This window comes from Alligator sinensis, unplaced genomic scaffold (assembly GCF_000455745.1).
Source record: "Alligator sinensis unplaced genomic scaffold, ASM45574v1 scaffold1107_1, whole genome shotgun sequence".
NCBI lineage: Eukaryota > Metazoa > Chordata > Crocodylia > Alligatoridae > Alligator > Alligator sinensis.
Window position 1 is genome coordinate 429035 of NW_005842787.1, and position 20667 is coordinate 449701.

General features: G+C 39.2%; 1 protein-coding gene across 1 annotated transcript in view; it reads left to right on the forward strand.

Annotated features, from left to right (window-relative positions):
• ABCC12 (ATP binding cassette subfamily C member 12) overlaps positions 1 to 20667 on the forward strand; it is an 83013-nt gene that overhangs the window by 11484 nt on the left and 50862 nt on the right. Inside the window, exons 2-12 of the mRNA XM_006034972.1 lie at positions 326 to 491; positions 1081 to 1236; positions 2716 to 2863; positions 6620 to 6853; positions 7563 to 7736; positions 8250 to 8397; positions 11082 to 11230; positions 13333 to 13440; positions 15334 to 15612; positions 17080 to 17151; positions 19431 to 19555. Of these exons, the coding sequence (XP_006035034.1) occupies positions 373 to 491; positions 1081 to 1236; positions 2716 to 2863; positions 6620 to 6853; positions 7563 to 7736; positions 8250 to 8397; positions 11082 to 11230; positions 13333 to 13440; positions 15334 to 15612; positions 17080 to 17151; positions 19431 to 19555 (1712 nt within the window). The 5' untranslated portion in view covers positions 326 to 372. The remainder of the gene's footprint in view (positions 1 to 325; positions 492 to 1080; positions 1237 to 2715; positions 2864 to 6619; positions 6854 to 7562; positions 7737 to 8249; positions 8398 to 11081; positions 11231 to 13332; positions 13441 to 15333; positions 15613 to 17079; positions 17152 to 19430; positions 19556 to 20667) is intronic.

Below are 20667 nucleotides of genomic sequence, written 5' to 3' on the forward strand. Positions count from 1 at the left end.
TGTGGGCGGATGCAAAAGCAGCCATTACTGCAGGAGCAGCTGATGGTGCCACTGCAATCAGCACAGCAGGAGCTGGCGCTGCCCTGTGTACAGACCTGCCCGGCTATGCATCTGCTTGTATATTTTTATAGTTCTGGTAGCTGAGCAACCATAGTAATGGGGATGGCATGAAACAAGTGACTATGAAGATCTTTTCCATTCTAATTTTGAATTACCAGATTTTTGTCATGGTTTGCAAATGGTTATGTGGTTTGTTACATGTTAAAGTTTAATTAAAATTGCAATTAAAGCTAACATGATTTTTTTTTTCTCTTTTACTACAAAGTGACAGGAAACAAGTGACAGGAAACCTTGTACCTCTGGATCTGTAAAATGCTTACTTCAGCACCTTATCTGCTACCCAGTCTAAACATACAAGATAATGAAAGGACCTTTCATGAAAAATATGAACTTAGTTTAAAAACAATGATTCCCGTGCGCATTGGAGCAAAGCAAGTTGCATTTGTTTGTACTTTAAAAAATAGAAATAAAATCTGCAGGATAGTTGAAATTGCATTAACTATGCTATTATGAAATGCCAGCTGTCTTGCTTGCTTTATTTTGTTTGTTAACTGGGTCACTACATTGTCAAGACAATTTTAGGCATAATCTGAGTTGAGCTAATCTGACAGAATATGACATTTTAACACTGTTGAAAGGTAGCATGAGTGTCTACCCTGATGCTCTGTGCATGCCCTGTAGCATTATATGAGAAGGATACTGGTTAAATGCAGCAAATGCCAGTTGATTTCAAATAGTGAAGCTGTTGAGAAGCTGAGCACACAGCATGCTCTGGAAGCTAGAGACTGAATTCTCACCCTCACAGTGTGACCTTACCTTATCATTAATTAATAAGTAGTGTATTCATGCTGTCTATCACTCTGTTAATGGATGCATAATGGTTTCTGCCTCTAAGTGCAAAAAGGTCTTTATATGGCTCAGAAAACATAATTTTCTACAGTTAACATTTGTAAGGTCAGTGAGATAACTGGAAAATGGACTTGCAGAATACTGTAGTAATATCTTTATTTTTATACCTAGATCTGCCATTAATCCAGTAGATAATGCAGGGCTGTTCTCATTTGCTACATTTTCTTGGCTTTCATCTTTAATGATCAAAGGATACAGGAATAATATAAATGTGGACACCTTACCTCCATTATCATATCATGATAGTTCAGATCCAAATGCAAAAAGGTAGCATTTCAGTTTCAGTAAAATTATTTATGTAAGATTTCTGCTTATGTGGCCATCCTCACTGAAAACCTTGATTCTGAGCTGTTCTGAGGGTACCTGATATAATATATAATGGAAGAACTTAGCTGGAAAATGTCTTGCATGGTTTCTACTGTTTCACATAGTACAGGATCTGTAAGAAAGACAAATTTAAAAGAAAAGATGTAGGATGAGTTAAGGACAGAAGAAAAATAATTGCCAGCCATATCTTAAAATACACAAAAGGAAAAGAAAATGGAAGAGTAAAAAAGAAAATAAAACACTTTCTCAAAGTTTTGTTTCATTCTCCCTAATCACATATAAGATGCTGGGGATCCCTGCAACAATAAAACATGGGAGACAAAATCAATTACTGTTCCAAAATTGAGCCTTAGGGTAAAGTTCCGCTTTATATTTAGACCATACTGAGGGCATTTAAAATGTGAACATCCACACATTAAAGCTTGCTAACTTGTGCTAAGTGCCATCTGAGCATCTTAAAGTTATGCCACTTCAGGAGAGGCTTAACTCTATACTGTGCTACCTACCTTATATTAGGATAATTTCTGTCTGCTCCATAGAGATAAAAGGAGTAATCTGCAGTCCTCAAGCATCTCAGGATGCACTACTCCCAGCCCCCTTCCCCCCTCCCCCTTCAACCCAGAGCAGGGATATTGCCCAGATTACCTGTTTCCTAGCCATGTCCCTGCTTACCAGGCCTCTAGTGGCAAGTCAGAACTGAGCAGGCAAGAAACAGTGACTTAACATGTGACTGTTCACAGCCTGCTCTAACTTTAATACCACTTTACACTCCACAGATTTAGTATGGTCTAAGTGTAACGAGTAATTTCATCCTTACAGGTTGCACACAGAGCTACTAACCATTTTTGCCTTTATCCTACACATTTATGCAGGTGTATTTATGATTTTAAATACATGTCTAGGTGTGTTGCTGGATCAGGAACAGAATGCACAACATCTTGTAGGATCAAGCCAAAATGCACTGCATAATTCTTTGAAAGGACTGGTAAATTTGGCACATTAATGGATTAGAAATAGCATATTAAAGTTCTTATGTAATATTAATTTCATGGTTTTAGTTTGGCCCTAGTTACTATCACAAACCAATCAATTACTTCCTGAAATTCTCATATCTTCCTAAGTTCATTCCATTGTGGTTAATGTATATTTTGCTAACAGTTCATGCAAACTTTAGATCAATGTTTCAATGTGCTGATTTTCCTAGCAGTTATTTTGAATAATTAATTCCCTTCATGAACTGTAGGTCTAAAAATATTCTGTATGCAATACTTTTTAGACTTCTATTATGGTATTGAACGACAAGGCGAGGAACTGAATCTTAATTCTGTTTAAAGTGCAAGTTTCCTATACATGTTTCTGATAAATTGCTGTGACTGGAAGAAATGCTATGTTGTTTTATTTAACCCTTTGTTTTTATAGATTTCGATGCCTTTGGGAAGCAGAGCTTGCAAGAGTTGGGCCTGAGAAGGCTTCTTTGGACAGAGTAGTTCTCAAATTTCAGAAAACACGACTTCTAGTAGATGCAATAGTAAATTTTATTTGTATTGTTTTCGCTTCTTTAGGACCAGTGAGTACTATTCATACTACTGCAAAAACCCTAAAATACATATTTTTAAATATTGTAATATTGTCTGTTACATATTTAAAATGTATTATTATTTCTTGTTATTACTAGTATATTTTTTACATATTCTGCTTTGATAGAGGTTATTTAAATAGCTTATAACAATGATTCTCAATCTGGGTGCTGTAAGACCCTTTCAAGGGTGCCCCTAGTTGCTACATAATATTACTGCTGCTAGGTATGCAAATACCTACATGATTCACAAAATTAAACCATCTATTTCAAATAGGACGCATCCTTACAAGCATGCATCACTGCAAACTTGTCTGCGGTGCCACAAACTGCGCATACTACATATGCATGTGTTTGCCCTGGTGCTAATTGGCAGCATGCTCGGTGGGGTTGACATTGGGAGATCCTAGTGTGAAAAAAAACTGTGCCAGAAAAAAGCAGGGCAGCGCATGTGGCTGCAGCATGTACCACTTGAAACCAGAACCTGGCCAGTCAGAGCCCCATGCTCCGGCTGCCGACCAGGCTCCATACAACCAGATCGCCACCGCTGTAGCCCCAAGAGGCCCCTAAAGCTCTAGGTAAGGCTGTTGGGGCCAGCCCCAGTACAGGCCCCAGCCTCCCCTACTCCACCTGAGGCAATCTGCTTTGCATCAAAGTGCACATGTGGGGCACAAATATGTGTTGCTGCTAGTTGTCCCCGGGGAAATGCCCATTCCCGCTCGTGGGGTCGTGCCCATAGTGTCCAAAACATTCTGATCTGTTGTGGTCTTCCTGAATTTTTTGCAACAAATATTTTTTCTATTATTTTTCCTTTATCAAAGAAAAGTGACAGCTAAGAGCTGGCATTATCTGAGGGGTGCCTTAAGTCTAATGACCAAAATAACACTAGCCTAGAAATTAATATTAAGCTAAAGCATATAGTTTGTCTTATGTTCCTGATAACTTTTTTGTGTACAGTAACATATTGAGTTCTACTATGGTAAAGGTTTAATTGTGCTTAATTAAACAATAATGTGACATATTGCATAGAAGAAAACTAAACAAAAAAAATTGGTACAATAGTTGGGTAAATGTTGCCAAAGTTTTCCAAGAATATCTGTTCACCTTTGTTTTGTTTTTATTTTCTACACATGTTCTGGCAAAGGCACTAATATGAATGTTAGAGGAACAAATAATTATAACTGTATATTGCAGGAGTTAGGAGGCAGCGTTTTTGTGTTTTTAGAATCTGAACAAGTAACATGATTTAATACTAAAAAAGGAAAAATTCTCTCTCTCTTCAGAGCTTTGTGTTACCCACCCATCCATCCTGTCACCTTCCTTTTGGATGTGCAGAGACTAGAATACTAATGCAGAGACATCTTCTAGTCAGATTCCATGAAGACAGACATACATGAGTTGTGCTTTCCCTTGAAGTTGGAGGAGAGCATTCAGACCTTGTCTTCACAAACTGTATTAGCTTAACTAAAATAATTTTTAGTTAAACTGGTACAGATGCTTATTTGTACACACCTAAATTAGTTTGCAGCTGGTTTATAATGATTTAGCTTTCTGTAACTAAGGGCAGAAGGCAGTTGCATTATATCTAGTTCCAAGACACTCTTTTTTGCAGTGTGGGTTAGACAAGAGGATCTGTGGTTGCAACAGATTCTTTTGCCCTGTCTCTCCATCTCCCTCTTCTGCTCCTATTTCCTACTTAAAGCTGGCACAAGAAGTGGTCACAGAGCTGCGTGCTAAACCAGGAGTATGTAACCTTTGCACAACCCCTAGAACTCTGCCCCTACTTTGCACATGACCAGTTCCACTGTCAAGAAAGCATCCAGGGCAGGATTTGCTCCACTGCTAGAATAATCATAGTACGCTCCTACTAACCATCTCTTGTGAACTGAATGTGGGAAATTGAGACCATTTTTTGTTACTCAGTCACTGATGGAATTTTAAAGTATGAACAGGCCTTAAAGGCCATTCTCTCTATTCATTGCCTGTAATATGAGGAGGCCAAAGACAGTTCAGGACAAAATTAGCTTAAATCTTTAACCTTTACATTTTTTATAAAGCCGTGTCTTACTTTGATGTATGGAGAGTGTTAGTAATACCTGATGATATGGAAGGTATGGGTCAAACCTGATGTTTTATTACAGTTTTTTAAAGAGGTTTCCTGGGGACATGGGATATCAGCTTCAGCTCCCAACAGTCCAGCTACCTGTTTAAGCAAAAGGACACTTCATAGTCTATAGGTGATGGATCAATGGAAATCTAAAGTATTTTATTGTTAAACAGTGAATTCTTCACAGAGATCCTAATAGTAACATCCCCTTGTTCTGAATGCATCTTCTCCCTATCACTGTATCATCTGTTTCAGGAAAACCTGAGACTGGCACTTGGGGTGCACACTTAATACCCCTCTAAGGCATGTGTGGGGCCTAATTGCTAGGTCTGGGTGGGAGAAAAGGGAATGGATGGAGGGACTTGTTTCTCTGCAGTAGTTCAGGGATCAGCAGGGAGAAAATATAGATGTGGCCTTAGGCACTGAAGTCTTAAAGATTTTATTCATGAAACAGGTACAACTTTGTAATCCATTTCTTCCTCACTGCTACAGCTGGTATTCAGCTTTTACCCTGAAGCAAGAGACTTTGTAATTATTATGTATTGTTTGTACTATGGTAGTGCCTGTGTTTTCCTCCCATGTCATGTAACTGTAGATATTCTCATTATCCAGATAAATGTCTGAACCTTTTTCAATCCCAATAAATTCCTAGTTGCCCTGGTATCTGTGGCAGTCAATTCCAGTGGTTAATGCAGTTTTGCATAAATAAATGTTTCATTTTATCAGCTTTAAATTCGTTGCCCTTACAGGGATCATATGCTGGGAAGTGGGCTGAGATGTGGTTTTGAAGCCCCTTGGTTTTTCTAGGGCTTAAAAACTGTTCTGCTTCCTGGCCAAGTGCTCTCTCTAACCATTAGCTGGCAAGCAGAAGTCATACTTCTGAGTGAAAGTAACATCAGTTGCTGCACTTTCCATTAAGTTCAATGTTGCCAGTATGCATTAAGTGTGCTTAGGTGAGAGTTAGCCACCTAGCTGTTCAGCACTTGTGTGCATGTGTTGAAACCTAAACTGAAGTGCCTAGAGATTTTTGCAGCCCAAAATATAGGTGCCAAATGAATAACAGACACTTAACAGGTGGCGGGGTTACTTAGGACTGCTTTTGGTGACTTTCAAGACTAACTTCTATCTCCCGTCTGGTACCTAATTTGCCAATGTGCACCTGGCCTTAAAATAAGAATAATCTCTTCCTTTAGAATTAGTTATTCTAGAAAGCAATTGGTTTCAAATTATTAAGGAATCCCTTCCTAAACATTACCCTGATAAAACATTTAACCACTTAAAATGGAGGTAGCTGAAATCACCCTTGTTGTTGTTTATTAACTAATGTCTTTGTTTATAATTACCTCCATCAAAGAAAGGTGGCAAGTCTTGGTCACTAGCAACCTGACCTCATTTCAGTGACCGTTACCAGGATATAAATGGTACTGATTCAATAATTTAAGCATCTAATTTTATAATTTGTGACCACAAACCAAAACTGAAAGCTGACATATATTTGCTCACTGAGACTGCAATTTTATTTAATTTTACTATTAGAGAGTCTTTAAATTAAATTTAAATGATTTTTTTGAAAGGTTAGTACATTTATAAACATTTTCATAATGATATTTTAAAAAAATCTCTCTGATATTACTTTGCAGACTGTGATCATTCATAAGATCCTACAGCACAGCGAAAGCAAGTCCAAAGATATTGTTACAGGAATTGGACTTTGCATAGCACTTTTTCTTGCTGAATTTTTCAAAGTAATACTTTGGGCATTGGCATGGGCCATCAACTACCGTACAGCCATACGATTTAAAGTTGCTCTGTCTACAGTTGCATTTGAATATCTATTGGCATTTAAATCTTTGGCACATATCTCTTTTGGTGAGGTAAGTTTTCATAATGGGATTCTATAATTTCTGCTAGTTATAAATGTGCAAGCTGTTTTAGTGTTTTAGTTTAGTATATTCACTGAATATACTTGGGGTGCAAACCCAGTCTAGGTTTTGGTGACTTACTGTAAACCTAGACAGGGAGTGGAAAGTGTAGCTATTCACTGCTGCCAGGAGCAGTGCAGGGAGCCTAAAGTAATTTAACTCAGGGCTGGCAGATTGGGCAAGCTGGCTGGTCTTCAGGAGGGTTTGGCAGGTCTCTGGAGGGACCAGAAGGCCTAAGGGGCGGGGAGGGGGGGTGCTCTGTGGGTCCACGGGAGGAGTGCAGACATTCACTAGATTGGGTTAACCCCTTCCTAGGATCAGGTAAGGTGAAGTAACTTAAATCAGGCATGCCATTTTTTGGCCAATTAAAACCCTGTGAATGCCTGCATGAATGGGCATTTAAATCAATCTATCTAAATACAATGCATGTATGCACCCCTGTTATCTGAATAAATAACATAGGGGCAGTGGATCCTGAAAGATCTATCTTGGGGTCATAGAAGCCTGTCACTGGGTGTGTCCCCACACATGTGGGGACATGCCCATTGGTTTTAAAAAACACTTTGACACCTTAAAACACGTGTTATAAATACATATTTTTATAAAGGGAGTATTATATAAATCATTACAGTTACTCATATATCCCTTTATACTTTTGTAGGTTATCAATATATTATCTACTGATGGCCATCGTATATTTGAAGCTGCTGTTTTTTGTCCTCTGCCAATTACAGTGCCTATACTAATAACTGTTTGCACTGTATACTCTTGTCTTATTCTTGGTCCAACTGCACTGATTGGAACATTTGTTTATATTATATTTATACCGCTGCAGGTAAAGTAATTAATTTCCTAATTATTTAAAATCAATCAACGCTTATGCTAAATCTTGGATTTGCAAAGTTGTAAGATGAGAATATATAGATCTTTGGTTTTGGTTTTTCACAAGATGTTTCAGTGATCTCTAAAAAGGATCCTGAATGGAGGGTAAGTGACCCAGATCTTACAGGGAGAATGAATACTAGAAAAAAAGTGAGAAAGCTATACAATATATATCACTGGGTATCTAAAGGGAAGCTTGAATGAGGCCCTTAATGTACAGTGGAATATTGTAGTAAGTGTTAATAGAAAATGAAAGCATAAATATTTAAAAAAGAGTTTGGAAGCACATGGAGGGAAGATTCTGAAAGGTATAAATACTAACTAATGAGGGGAAAATATATGGCAAACAGCCCCTAGAGATACTGCCAAGCACAGGTATTTTGCTATGCTCACACACTTAGGCAGCTTTGCTTACATTCACATTTTGATGAGATGTTTTAATAACCTTTTTACATCTTGATTTCAGATGCTCACAGCTATGCTCACAGCCATGTTCAGACGAGCTGCTCTTTCAGTAACTGATAAGCGTTTGAGAACAATAAATGAAATTTTAACTTGCATTAAAATGATTAAAATGTATGCTTGGGAAACATCTTTTGCAATGAGAATTAAAGGTAATTGAAATTTGGTATTTTAAAGTAGTATACAAAATTGTAAGCATGATTTTAAGTATCAGTGAGATACAGACACTTAAATTGCTCTGTTATAATCTTTAAAACCATTTATCAATCTTTTGGAAGGCTCTTCAGAAACCATCTGCTCTCTTTCTCTACTAAACAGAGTATAGTAAAAAGCAAAATATTACTCAAAGTGCAATTTGCAAAAGTTCTTAAATACCTAATGCTTTTGAAAAATCCAATAGCTCCCGATCTGCATCTTTAGGTTCCCAGAAATCTTTAAAAATCTGTCCCTACAGCAGAAGCACCATTGAGAATTAGTTAGACTTCGGATTCCAAGTCATTTAGACACTGGGAAATTTAACTCCTTAAATATAGGTTATCTAATCATTTGCTACATTTAACTGTTATAAAAGCCAAATATGAGTGTGCATGTCCTGGCTTACCCATGGGACCATAACCTAGCTAGCATGGGTAACAATAGTAGTGAGGTTGTGGTTATGGCTTTAGGACATCCTAGCACCTTGTGTATTTACTCAGTCCCTCATTGCTAGTGCCACCACGCATGTCGTCCAGAAAGACCTTATGGGGACAACAATAGACCAAGGTGCTCCTCTTAAAGGAGAGTTCCAGCCAATGAATGGAGATAAAGATTAGAACTGGTCATACATTTTCTAACAAAACAGGTTTTCACTGGAAAATGCTAATTTGTCTTTTTGTTTCAATGAATATTATGCTGGCCTTTCTTGTAGTCAGCTTGGGTGACCAAGTTTCTAGGGACTGTGGCTCCAGGGCAATTGTGCCATGTGGACAGGCCCTAGATCACTTCTAAATTTTCTGCCACAGAGCCATAATGCTACAAGCTTGGAAGTTCTGAAAAAAAACCCTACTAGAATCAGGATTCTCACAGTTTCCAGCTTCCTACCACAAAGCCAGAGAATCCTGGCAGCCCTGGAAGTGCTGGCTCTCAAAAGCTCCCTGAGTCTGTGATTCTAGAGCTGCAGTAAAGATCTTAACATCCCAGAGCTCCCTGAATTATGATTTCCAGGCTTCCTGCTATGGATCTGAGGGCCTGAAAATCCTGCATTAATGAGATAAAGTGGAATACAAATGGAACACTGGGGCAAATAGTTTTAGTGAAAAGGGAACAAAAGTACCAAGCCGCTCCTATCCCCAAGAAGGTGTTACTATGAATGTCAAAGAAGCAACCCTCCATAGGTTTCAAGCTCATGGGAATAGATGACCCAGCTGTTCCCCCAACATACAGGAAGCAGAGAGAGAGCAAGAGCTAAAAGCATTAGGAAAGGCCAAAGGAGACTGCAAAAGGTAAACAACAGGAGACCTATATGGAGGGAAAGTTGTTGGGCATGTGTAGACAAAACAGGGGCCCTAAACTGAAGCGGTGGGTTTTAAAAAACACCGCTTCAATTTAGGGCTGATTAAACCCCTGTGTCATTCACACACCCTGCTGACTTACCTGCCTCTCCAGTGGGAAGGGGAGGAAGCCCCCAGGTGGCACCCACCCACAGGCACCCAGCTCAGGTGGCCCTGGGGGGCACAGCAGCCACGGAAGGAAGCACCAGGCCCCCATGCAGCTCAGGCAGACAGGCTCCAGGGGAAAAAAATAAAAGATCAGGCTCGCAACTTTTCTTGGGCAGTGCCTGCTTTCCTGGGCTGCTGCCAGGCTGCGTGCGGGGTTTCCTGCAGAGCCATGGAGCTGGACAGAGCCTGGTGCTTTGCACCAAGGCTGTAGGGGCAGCAAACTAAAACTCCTCAAAGGAGTTTTAATTTGCTGGGCCCCAAGTCATTTAAGGCTCATTACGCCGACAAATTTCCTACAGTGGCTGGAATTAATGCGCAATATGCCGTTGACACATGCAAACACTGACACAATTAAAGCAGTGCAAAAGCATTTAGCCTGGTTTAAAGTGTCGTGCTACATGGGGTGTCCAGGCCAGTAAAGAGAGCACCAAAGCTACTGGTATAAACGAGTAACTGATGTGCTTTTGTCAGTTCCAGTACAACTTACTGAGCTTCATGTTTTTTCCCCCTCTGATTTTGCTTTGGGTCATTATTTTCACACAAACCTCTATTCAAATCAAAATGAAGTTTTGAAACCATACAAGCAAACCTATCATCCAGTTTATCGCAAGCCATGGTAGCTGAAATTCTACCCTCTTCAGGTTCCCTTCTGAGCTGTAGAATAACTATGTAAATAAAATGTTTGTATCAAAATACAAGATAAATATGGTAATGAAAGGAGAGAAGAGCTGTCCAAAATCAGTATATGTTTAACTAATAATAAGTGCAATTTTTTAGGAGTCTAGTTATTTAATTATCCATCACTTATTTTTTTAACAACCAATATATGCATACACATGCAAGCACACATACCACAAACATCTGGATTTTGCTTACTCTCATTTTTGTTAAATGTTAAATTTAAAGGAAATTAGATGCAAAAACAGTGTTTAATTTTAAAATCATATTGAAACTGTAACCAGAAACTAGATAATTTAAGGATATACCTTTGATTTATGCAGGCTATTCTAACTGATACATGTGGCTCCCAAACACAGGATCAATGCAAGGCCTTTACTGTACAGAATGGCCTTCTCCTGGAAACTGTGACGTTTGTTTATTATCACATTGTTTATATTACAATATTGTATCTTTCACAGGTATCAGAAAAATGGAAAGGAAAATACTGGAAAAAGGAGGATATGTACAGAGTGTAAACCTTGCTCTGACACCTATTGTATCTACTGTGGCTGTTGTCATGGCATTTATTTTACACACCCTTTTAAAGCAAGAACTAACTGCATCAGTTGTATGACTTTCTCCTTTTATCTATTTTTCTAAATGTCAGTTGTGGTTTCCCCTTGTTTCCCTGTAGCACTATATCTTTTTTGCAGTAGGTTTCATTCCTATTAATTTTTTTTCTCCCTGGGATTTTTAATGAAGGGTAGCTCTGAAAAGAACATAGCTTAATTACTTTTTGGTGCAGCATGTACATAGCTAATAAACAAGTGTGGCTGCCATTAAAAACTGCATGGCAAAGGTGTAGTTGATAAATTAATGTGATTACTAATTGGTGCACCTGCTAAATGAAGATACATGGTCTTTTAGAGACTTTCTTTAATAGAAAAGACTAGATCTTTGGGATCATTTACCATCCACTACTTCCAAACAGGACCAAAATTAGATCAAAGCAAAATTCTGTTTCCTGAACAGCATGAGTGTATCCATTTAGAAAGCAGCAGCTAAAGGAAAATAATGCCAGGCAGGGTAAACATGCAAACAAAGAAGATATTTTCATCCAAAACTTTCTGGACATGCAGAGAGTTTAAGGGCAAAAATACTAACTATGATATGAAAGTAAGGCTACAACAAAAACTTAAACAAAAGAAAACCAGAGGAAAAGATTCCACGTAACACTGAAAAGATAGCACATCTGGTTGAAAACCTGCTTCAGTCAGTTCTTGCAGGGCCTGCAATAGTGTAACTGATTCCCTTCTTTTGCCCATAGGACTTGCATAACACCCAGATACTTTCTGTGACTGTAAAGCCATGGTAATCTGTTTTAGAATAATTTTGTCAGAACCTATTTAATTTCTTTACAGTTTCATCCATATTAATTTCATGACCAAGCTTTTAAAAAATTATTTCTGATTTTAGGGTACCCAGCATGAAATACTCTAAAGGGACCTGAATTTTAAAAGTTGATGAAAATCCTATTTTCTGAAAAAGCATTTAACAGCCCATAAATTCTATTGAAAATCTTGGCCTAAAGCTCTTTCCCATATTGACTGTTACTTGGGAAAATATTATATTAATGGTGTACTTACAGCAGATCACATCCACTCCAGATTAGTTAGAGAAGTAAATAAGAAGCAAGCAAAAAGGTTTTCATCTTTTTACTCTGCATGCAACTACATAAAGGAAGAATGCAGGATGACTGAAAGAAAGCGGGGTGGGTGTGGGAGAGCAGCTCTTGGCTCTTAAAGCACTCACAGCGTCTTGTGTATTCAGTGTCCCGCACTTCAAAATGGCTGTGGGGGGGCTTTAAAGCTCTTTCAATGAGCTTTAGTTAAAGTGTTCCTGCCACCATTTTGAAGCATGGGGCTACTGAATACATGAGACACTGAGACTGTTGGACTGTGCTAATTAGCATGCTCCAGCAGACTCAATTAATTGAGTCTGCTCTGACGCGCTGTAATTACAGTGTGTTGGAGCAGGTGTCCCACACATCTACAGGCACCCATTAAGTCTAACTTTTGTTTTAGGATAAAATACTCCGTTATTTGTTAGGCATGGAATAGTGTTTTACTTAGATTTAACAGGAGGTTAGACACTTGCCAGCATAGTTCTGCGAAGCATAAACCTGATCAATTTATTTAAAGGAGTGACAGTGAATACTAAGGAAGACAAAGCAATGTATGTGATTTAGTTGGATTTCAGTAAAGCCTCTGATAAGGTATCTCACAGGCAGTTTGTGGAACAAAATAAAAATGTAGGCTTCAATATTAGTATAGTAAAATGGATTGAGAGCTGGTTGGCCAGAAAGATTAGAATAGTTACAGTTACTGGACCAAATTCTCCCTGAATCTAACTTCACTGAAATCAATGACATAAGATCAAGGAGCAATTAGCCACAATTCTCACAAAGTGATATCCAAGAAATCTCAGTCATGGCACCGATGCTAATTTAAAATATTCAAAAGGTACGTGAAAATGGGAAGTAGTTGCATGGGGCATTAGTTGCATAGGTTTTATTTATTCAAATAGGAATCTCACAAACTAAGAACTTACTGTTATCTTTCATTTTTCCTATTCCTTAAATTATAACACAAAATAAATTGTAAATGTTTATAGAAAATAATAGTCAGTGCTAAAATCATAAAATCTCTCTCTCCCTTTTTGTCTTTGCAGGCTTTTAGTGTAATTGCTATATTTAATGTAATGAAGTTTTCAATTGCAATCTTGCCATACTCAGTGAAAGCAGCAGCAGAAGCTAAAGTTTCCCTGAAAAGACTGAAAGTAAAATATTGTTTGAATATATTTAAGAAATTTTCTACTGAAAATAAATGTAAACTATAACTTTACTCCTTGTTAAGAGTTTTTGGTGCCTGATCCAATAGAAAGATTTGGCTGGACAATGGATGAAGCTTTTGTAACAGCAATAACTACAATATCTAGCTCTTAAATAGTTAAAGGATTCCTATGTGACTTCATATCTTATTTCAAAATGTAAAAACTAAAATATATTACTTAAAAATAGTTCTATAAAATAATTATCCACTAAGTTGGAAGCTTCCATGATCCTTCCCCTCTTTTATTATCATCACCATAGCACTTAAGCATGCCCAAATTTAAGTCCTGGACCAGGATAACGTTCCAAGTACTGTATACAAAAATGTAAAGTGTCAAGAGAAAATAAGAGAGACCAAAATAATCAGCTTTCCTGCTGGCATGCATTCAGAATTAGGGAGTTTTAAAACAGTTTTTAAAAATGGGAATTAATTTAAAAGTAATTGTTAATCCAACTGTTAAGTGAACCAACATAGGCTTGTCTGCCTGTCTAGCTGTTATGTGTTCAAATATGCAAATAAATTATGCATTTAATGTATATATACACATTGGTTCACTAGACAGTTGATATGAGAATTAGTTTTAGATTAATTTTTAAAAACATGCACAACTTTTATATTTTGCTGTCATGATTGTATATAACTTACCTTCTAAAAACTCTTCTATTTTCTTGTTTTCCATGCCTTCTTATGGGACAACTGACTGAATAGGTTCTACTTTATTTCCTCTAAGATGACTGTTAAAGAAATGCCTGGCCCTATTGATAGAGCAATTAGAACTGTTTTCTGAATTAAGATACTGAGGATGCATCTATACATGAACTTAACTGCAGAGTAGATGAATTAGCTCTGCAGTAAAGTGTCAGAGTTTACACATACCAGTATTAGGGCACAGTAGGTTAATTAACTGCAGTCCCCGATAGTACCAGCTTACGGTGGAGTACTTTACTGTGCTGAAATGCACAAGCAGACAGCAAATTGCTGCTGTCCCACCCACATGTGTAGATGCTGCTCCTAGGAGCAGTTTACTCTGGCACAAACGGTGCCAGAGTTTATTGAGTCATGTTAATCTCATGTGTAGATGCACCCTAGGGGCATAGACAAGTGACAGTTTTTGCTTGAACTGGCCATAGAAAATGGTCTGTAGTCATGGCCAAACACAAGTGTATGGCTGCAGACCACTTAAAATGGCTGATTCAGCAAAAATCTGAACACTCATTGAATGAGGGGTCAGAAGAAGACCTTTCCAAACACAGCATCTTCTGTAATTTCTGTCTGTGCTGCCTCCCAGCATATCACTGTTTTCAGAATGGGAGGGAGGAAAGGGAATGAAGGGAGTTCGGTCTGGGGTTTTTTCAGCCCCTGCTGGATGGTGGAGTGGGTGTATTGGAGCCCGGCCATCTCAGGGTGTGCCACCGCTACTTGTCCCTGGGGAACCAAATGTCTCTGTTCTGTGGCCTGTGTCCAGGTCTTTGCATAATGGTGCCCTTTGTATTAAAACTAGTCACTGAATTTTTCTGTTAAGATAAAGCAGTCACAAATGGATCTGAATCCAAATGCTCAAAGGGTTTAATTAAACTAGACCAACTCTCATGTATTAAAAGTGAAAATCTCCTAAGAACAATCTTTTTGCAGTATTTCTGCTGCAATATCTGTTTCCTACTGCAGGAAAAGGCCTTTCCTGAACAGATTTTGCCGCCATACTAATTTGTATGCCCAGAATCTCTCCCCATTTCACCAAGTCAGCTCTTGCTGAATTTATCAAAGCAATCATATGTTTTTCATTCTTCTTTGTATTTTAACTAGTAAGCAGCATTCTTAAACTGTATCTCTCATATTTTAGAAAATTCTTAAAGCTGAAATCCCTCCCATTTATGTAAAGCAACTAGAAGATTCAGAAAATGCTGTAGTAATGGATAATGCCACACTATATTGGGAACATCAGAATGAACACAGGGAAAATGAAAAGAATAAAAAGACTATGAACAGAAAGAATGCTTATAAATGCCAACCAGAAACAGAGCCTGAATTTTCTCTCACAGTGACATCCCAGACAATGGAGGAAGGAAACGTGGATAGCAAAGTTTGTGTTTTGCGTAACATAAGCTTTACTGTGAAAAAGGTATGTATGTATTAAAATAATTGTCCAAAATATTATTTAACAATCTACCGTGCAACTATTTGGATGTCCTGCTTCTTCTGCCACCTCTGCCTTACACTGCTCTACAGATTAAAACAAAAGTTTCAATTTGCCTCTCACTTTTCCTGCACCTCTAAAGCACTTGTTGGACTATTAATAAATAATACCGGAAACCTTCGGTATTCGTGGGTTCAGCATTCACGGTTTCAAATATTCTCGAATACCGAACCTGCATTTTAAATACACTTTAAACACTTACCAGAGCTCTTCGGGAGCTCTGCACTTGCTGCTGCTGGGCTCCTGCCACCGGGCTCCCACCGCCACCACCAGGCTCCTGCCGTCACTGCCGTGGTCCCGCTGTCACCGCCAGAGCTGTGCCTCACCCCCAAGCCACCAGGGGCACTGCGTTCATGTAGGCAGACTGCGTTTATGAACACAGTGCCCTATTCACGGATTTCACCATGCACAGGGGTCATGGGAATGTATCCCTCACAAATGGCGAGGGTCGCCTGTAATAATTTTTACTGTTATTATGTTGTAGTGCACAGGAAACCCAAGGATGGAACAAGACCCTATTGTAGGCTAACACAGAACATGGTTAATGGAATGCAACTCTCACCCTTAAGTAATGAGACTAATTTTAGCAAATAAACTACACATTCAAGCTTGGCTGTTTATGCCAGTCACCAAAGTAGAGGTGTATTTTGTAAATTCCTTACATTAATTAAAATCCTAGGCTACAGCACCCTATACAATAAAAACATCCTTTAAAAAAGTTTTGCATTACTGTATTATTACAAGTGGCAATATTTTGTACTATTTTGTACAGATTTTATCAAACTGCTTCTAACACTATCTCTATTTTCTTGGGTTTCAGATAAGCATTACAGTTATGCTATGGGAACAGACATAAGTACAAGTTTACAATTAAATGTTTATGTGCCTTTTCCAGAATAGGACTGTTCTTAAGAATTAGCGTGTATAACAGCATGGGCAACTGGTGCCACCTTAGTCAGCGGGGGCACAACCAGTCTCACTGCCCAGGGGGTTAGGGTCCCCATGGCAGATCTTGATGCAAGGGGGGTGTCCCTCTGCAGCAGATCACACTGCCCAGAGGCAGTTCCCCTGTGGCTGATCGCTGTGGCCAATCACTGCAGCCGCTTCCGGGAGTGGCTGCGGCCACTTTTGGGAGCAGCTGCAGTGATCACTCGGTGCTTGCAGGGGGAGCACCGGTGCTCCCGCCTGCTCCCCTGCCCATTGCTGAAGCAGCGTGCATGGCTTATCAGGGGATGCACTGGCGCTCTCAGGGGGTGCACCCCATGTGCGTTGCCACTGTATAACAGGCTGTATAAACACTTGTTCCATGCTCACAGAATGGTAGACAATGTGACGTGGGTTCTTATTTTACAAATATAGTTCAAGCATCTTCAAAATATGTCTCTTCTGTAGGAAAAAGTTTTGGGTATTTGTGGAAATATTGGAAGTGGAAAGAGCTCAATATTATCAGCCATTCTAGGACAGGTATGTGAATCACTTTGGAATAACTTCTACAGTGACTTTTATTTTCCATTTATATTAGAAATATATACCTTGTTGAATATTTGACAGTACTTGTTCTGTTATGCTGTTCTGTTAGCTATCTTGAAAAATAGAAAGATGCAGGCAGGTGCATTGCTTCTTCTGCAGCTTTTCACAGTTCAACTCCAACATATCTTGTGAGAACAGAAGCATGCAGGGCAGTTTCACCCAGTGGCAGCCACAGGCTGGAGATAAATGTTGTTGCCACCAGAAAGATCAGGAGGTGGCTGTGGTTCTCAGAAGCATTTACTCTTGCCACAGACCTTCACAGTCTGACCCTGCACTGTGTCTGCTGGAAACAGAAGTGTGTGGAGCAAATGGAAATGTCCTGCATGCTAGGGCTGTGCGAAATGGCACCGTTCCATTTCGACCAGCATTTTGACATTTCAATGGAACAGCATTTTGTTTTGAATTTAATTTCAATTCGAAACCGCTGTTCTGTTTCATTTCGTCGAAACAGTTTCACTGTTTCAATGCTGTTTTGACATTTCACCCATAGGCTATAATGGGGAAGCTTGAAACAGCCTGTAACTTGGCATTTCTGGCCTAATTTGGATTAAATCTACAGGAATGGTAGCCCCTTCTGCCAAGTTTCAATGAGATAGGTGCAGGGTTTTCAGGGAAACTGCACCTGAAATCTTGAAAGCAAAACTCATGTCACGTGAATGTGTTAAGCCACAGCAAGGTCAAAACTGCAGGCCTGCTAGCCCCTGCTGAGACCACAAAGCCTGCCAAGTTTCAAGGAGATAGGTGCAGGGGTTTTGGGGAAACTGCACCTCAAGATGTGAACAAGCAAAACTTGTAACATGGGTGACAGTGTGTGTGTAAGGCACACCAGGGTGAAAGCTGCAGGCACGCTAGCCCCTGATGAGGCCACGAAGCCTGCCAGCTGTCAAGGAGATAGGTTCAGTGGCTTCTGGGTTCTGCAGCCCTGCATCTCTGGCTACTGACAGGCAAAACTCCTGACATGGGTGCTTATGCAACTGACTGTGTCTGTCTTGGGGCATGCAGCAGGTGAAAACTGCAGACCTCCTAGGCCCTGCTGCAGCCACGAAGCCTGCCAGCTGTCAAGGATATAGGTGCAGGGGGAGTCTGGGTTCTGGGGCCCTGCACCTCTAGCTGCTGACAGGCAAAACTGGAACACACAGCTCAGTAACTGACACCAAGGCAGAAAGCAGGGCAGTTCAAACAATGCTGCCTTTTTTGCAGTTTTTCCATCCCTCCCCCAGGGTACTGGGATTGGAAGGGACCTCAGGGAAGGGAGCCAGGTTGTGTGGCAGGGCAGCAGTGTACAGCTGTTTCCCTGGAAGAACAGCTCTGAAACTCTGAAATTTTCCAAAACATTTCCGAAATGTTTTGGATGCCTCATTTCATTTCAAAGATGTTTCTGAGCCTTCCATTTTGATTCAGATTTGGTGTTTTGGGTGCTGAAATGGCCTGAAACACTTCTGAAAAGAAACGGCTGCCGAAATTTCGCACTGCCCTATTGGACATCTGGGGTGGTCAGTTTCTAACAGTACGGATGATGGGCTGCCAAAATGGGGCAGGAAACCAAATAGGTTTCTGTTAGAGACCTGCCTAGTTTCCAGTGACATTTTTTTCAAAATTGTCATGCTCCCATGGGACATTTTGATTTCAATACATTGACATTTTTGATGGAAAGTCAGTCTCTTGGAAAGGTTCTGAAATGTCTATTCTTCAGCTCCAACCTACCTTCTACAGGAGAGGGATTCTACACAGAGGAATGGGAAACAACATAAGTAGAAACTAAAGCTAGTTCCAGTAGAGTAAGTTAAAGAGGGGACAAGTGAGGCACCAGGCCCCTGTGCTGACTTAAGGAGGGGCACAAAAAATCGTTACTGTTGCTGCTGACACAACACTGCTACCACTGCCAGCGGCCTCATCACTGCCCAGTACACCACCACTGCTCAGGGTGCCCAGATGTACCTCTAGCTAGTTTTATAGTAATTGATGCTTAAGCTCTTTGTGCCACTTTGATAGCCTCTGCTTCTCAACCATTCCTGAAAATAGGGCAATAACTAGGGCATCCTAGAGGAATTGTTTGGGTAAATACCCAACAGAACTGCAAGTTCTTCTTAAGCCACAAACTAAATACCTACTTTATATATTTGCAGGATTAAACTCAGATAAAATGCCCCTACTTTATGTTATAATATTGCTTGGAAAAGCAGTATAAAACAGTTTTTTTAAATCTGTTTCAGTTGCACTTGAATGATGGGACAGTAGGTGTTGATGGAACATTAGCTTATGTGTCACAGCAAGCATGGATATTTCATGGAAGCGTTAGACAAAATATATTATTTGGAACAGAATATAATGAACAGAGGTAAACATTAAAATATAATGTACACGTGTGTTTTTACTGTATGTTCCTTTTTCTTTCCAATGAGCTCCATTTCTCTTAGATGATAGATGCACCAGTAAAAAGTGATATTTACACAAACATGTGGCAAAATATAAGGGCACTGAAAGTGCTAGATTCAATCTACATTCAGTAGAACCCAGTAATCTGCTGCAGTCATCAATGCCAAACATTATTTCCCAAAACATTACCTCCACAGCCAACCAAAAGTTGCTACCAGAAAGAGTGCAACAAGATCAATCACAAAACAGAAAACACCTATGTGAAGATCCCAGCATCAACTTCCTTTAAAATTAAAGCTTCCAGGTCCCTCTATATACATGTACTTCCAACACTGCAAATTGAGTAATCTAATTAGTCAATTATTTTAATTATTTTTATATCTTTGAAGGCAATTGGATTATTTAAAAGTGATATTAACTTTATATCAGGCTGCAAATGATGGCTGGTTTTTTGTTTCTTGTTTTTTGGTTTTTTTCATGACTGACATTATTAGGTACTTTTTTTCCTCAGGACCTGTACTGTACATACATCGTGATGATTATTTTATTATTATTTTAATCCTATTATTATGTAGCATGTGTTCAGATTTCAGATGCAGTAGTATGTGTGTCTAATATTAAAAGACAATGAGTGTGTTACAGTTTTCATAAGGTAAATAACAGGAACATCCCCAGAAATCAAAAGCAGCAGTTACTGAGTTCTGACACAACTAATTGATATATTGCATATCTACACTGCAGTCTGCAAAGCAGTACAGATATATCCAAGCTAGGTTTAAATGATCTAGCTTGGGTACTAGTCCACCCACAGTAATGTGTAGCTGTGTACATGCCAATAGCCCTGCCGAGAAAATTAATACAGATGGCTTATTCCCTCTCCATAGCGATTGTGATTAGGGGGTGTACATGCTTCTATATTTATATAGGCTGCACATATCACACAAAAGGCCATTTTACATGGGATGAGACTTTTTAAGTCCAAAATTGGAAGAAATTAACTATACTAAAAGAATCCAACCCATTGAAATATGGAAAAAATATAGGAAATACTAAATTCCCTTAAATACCTATGAA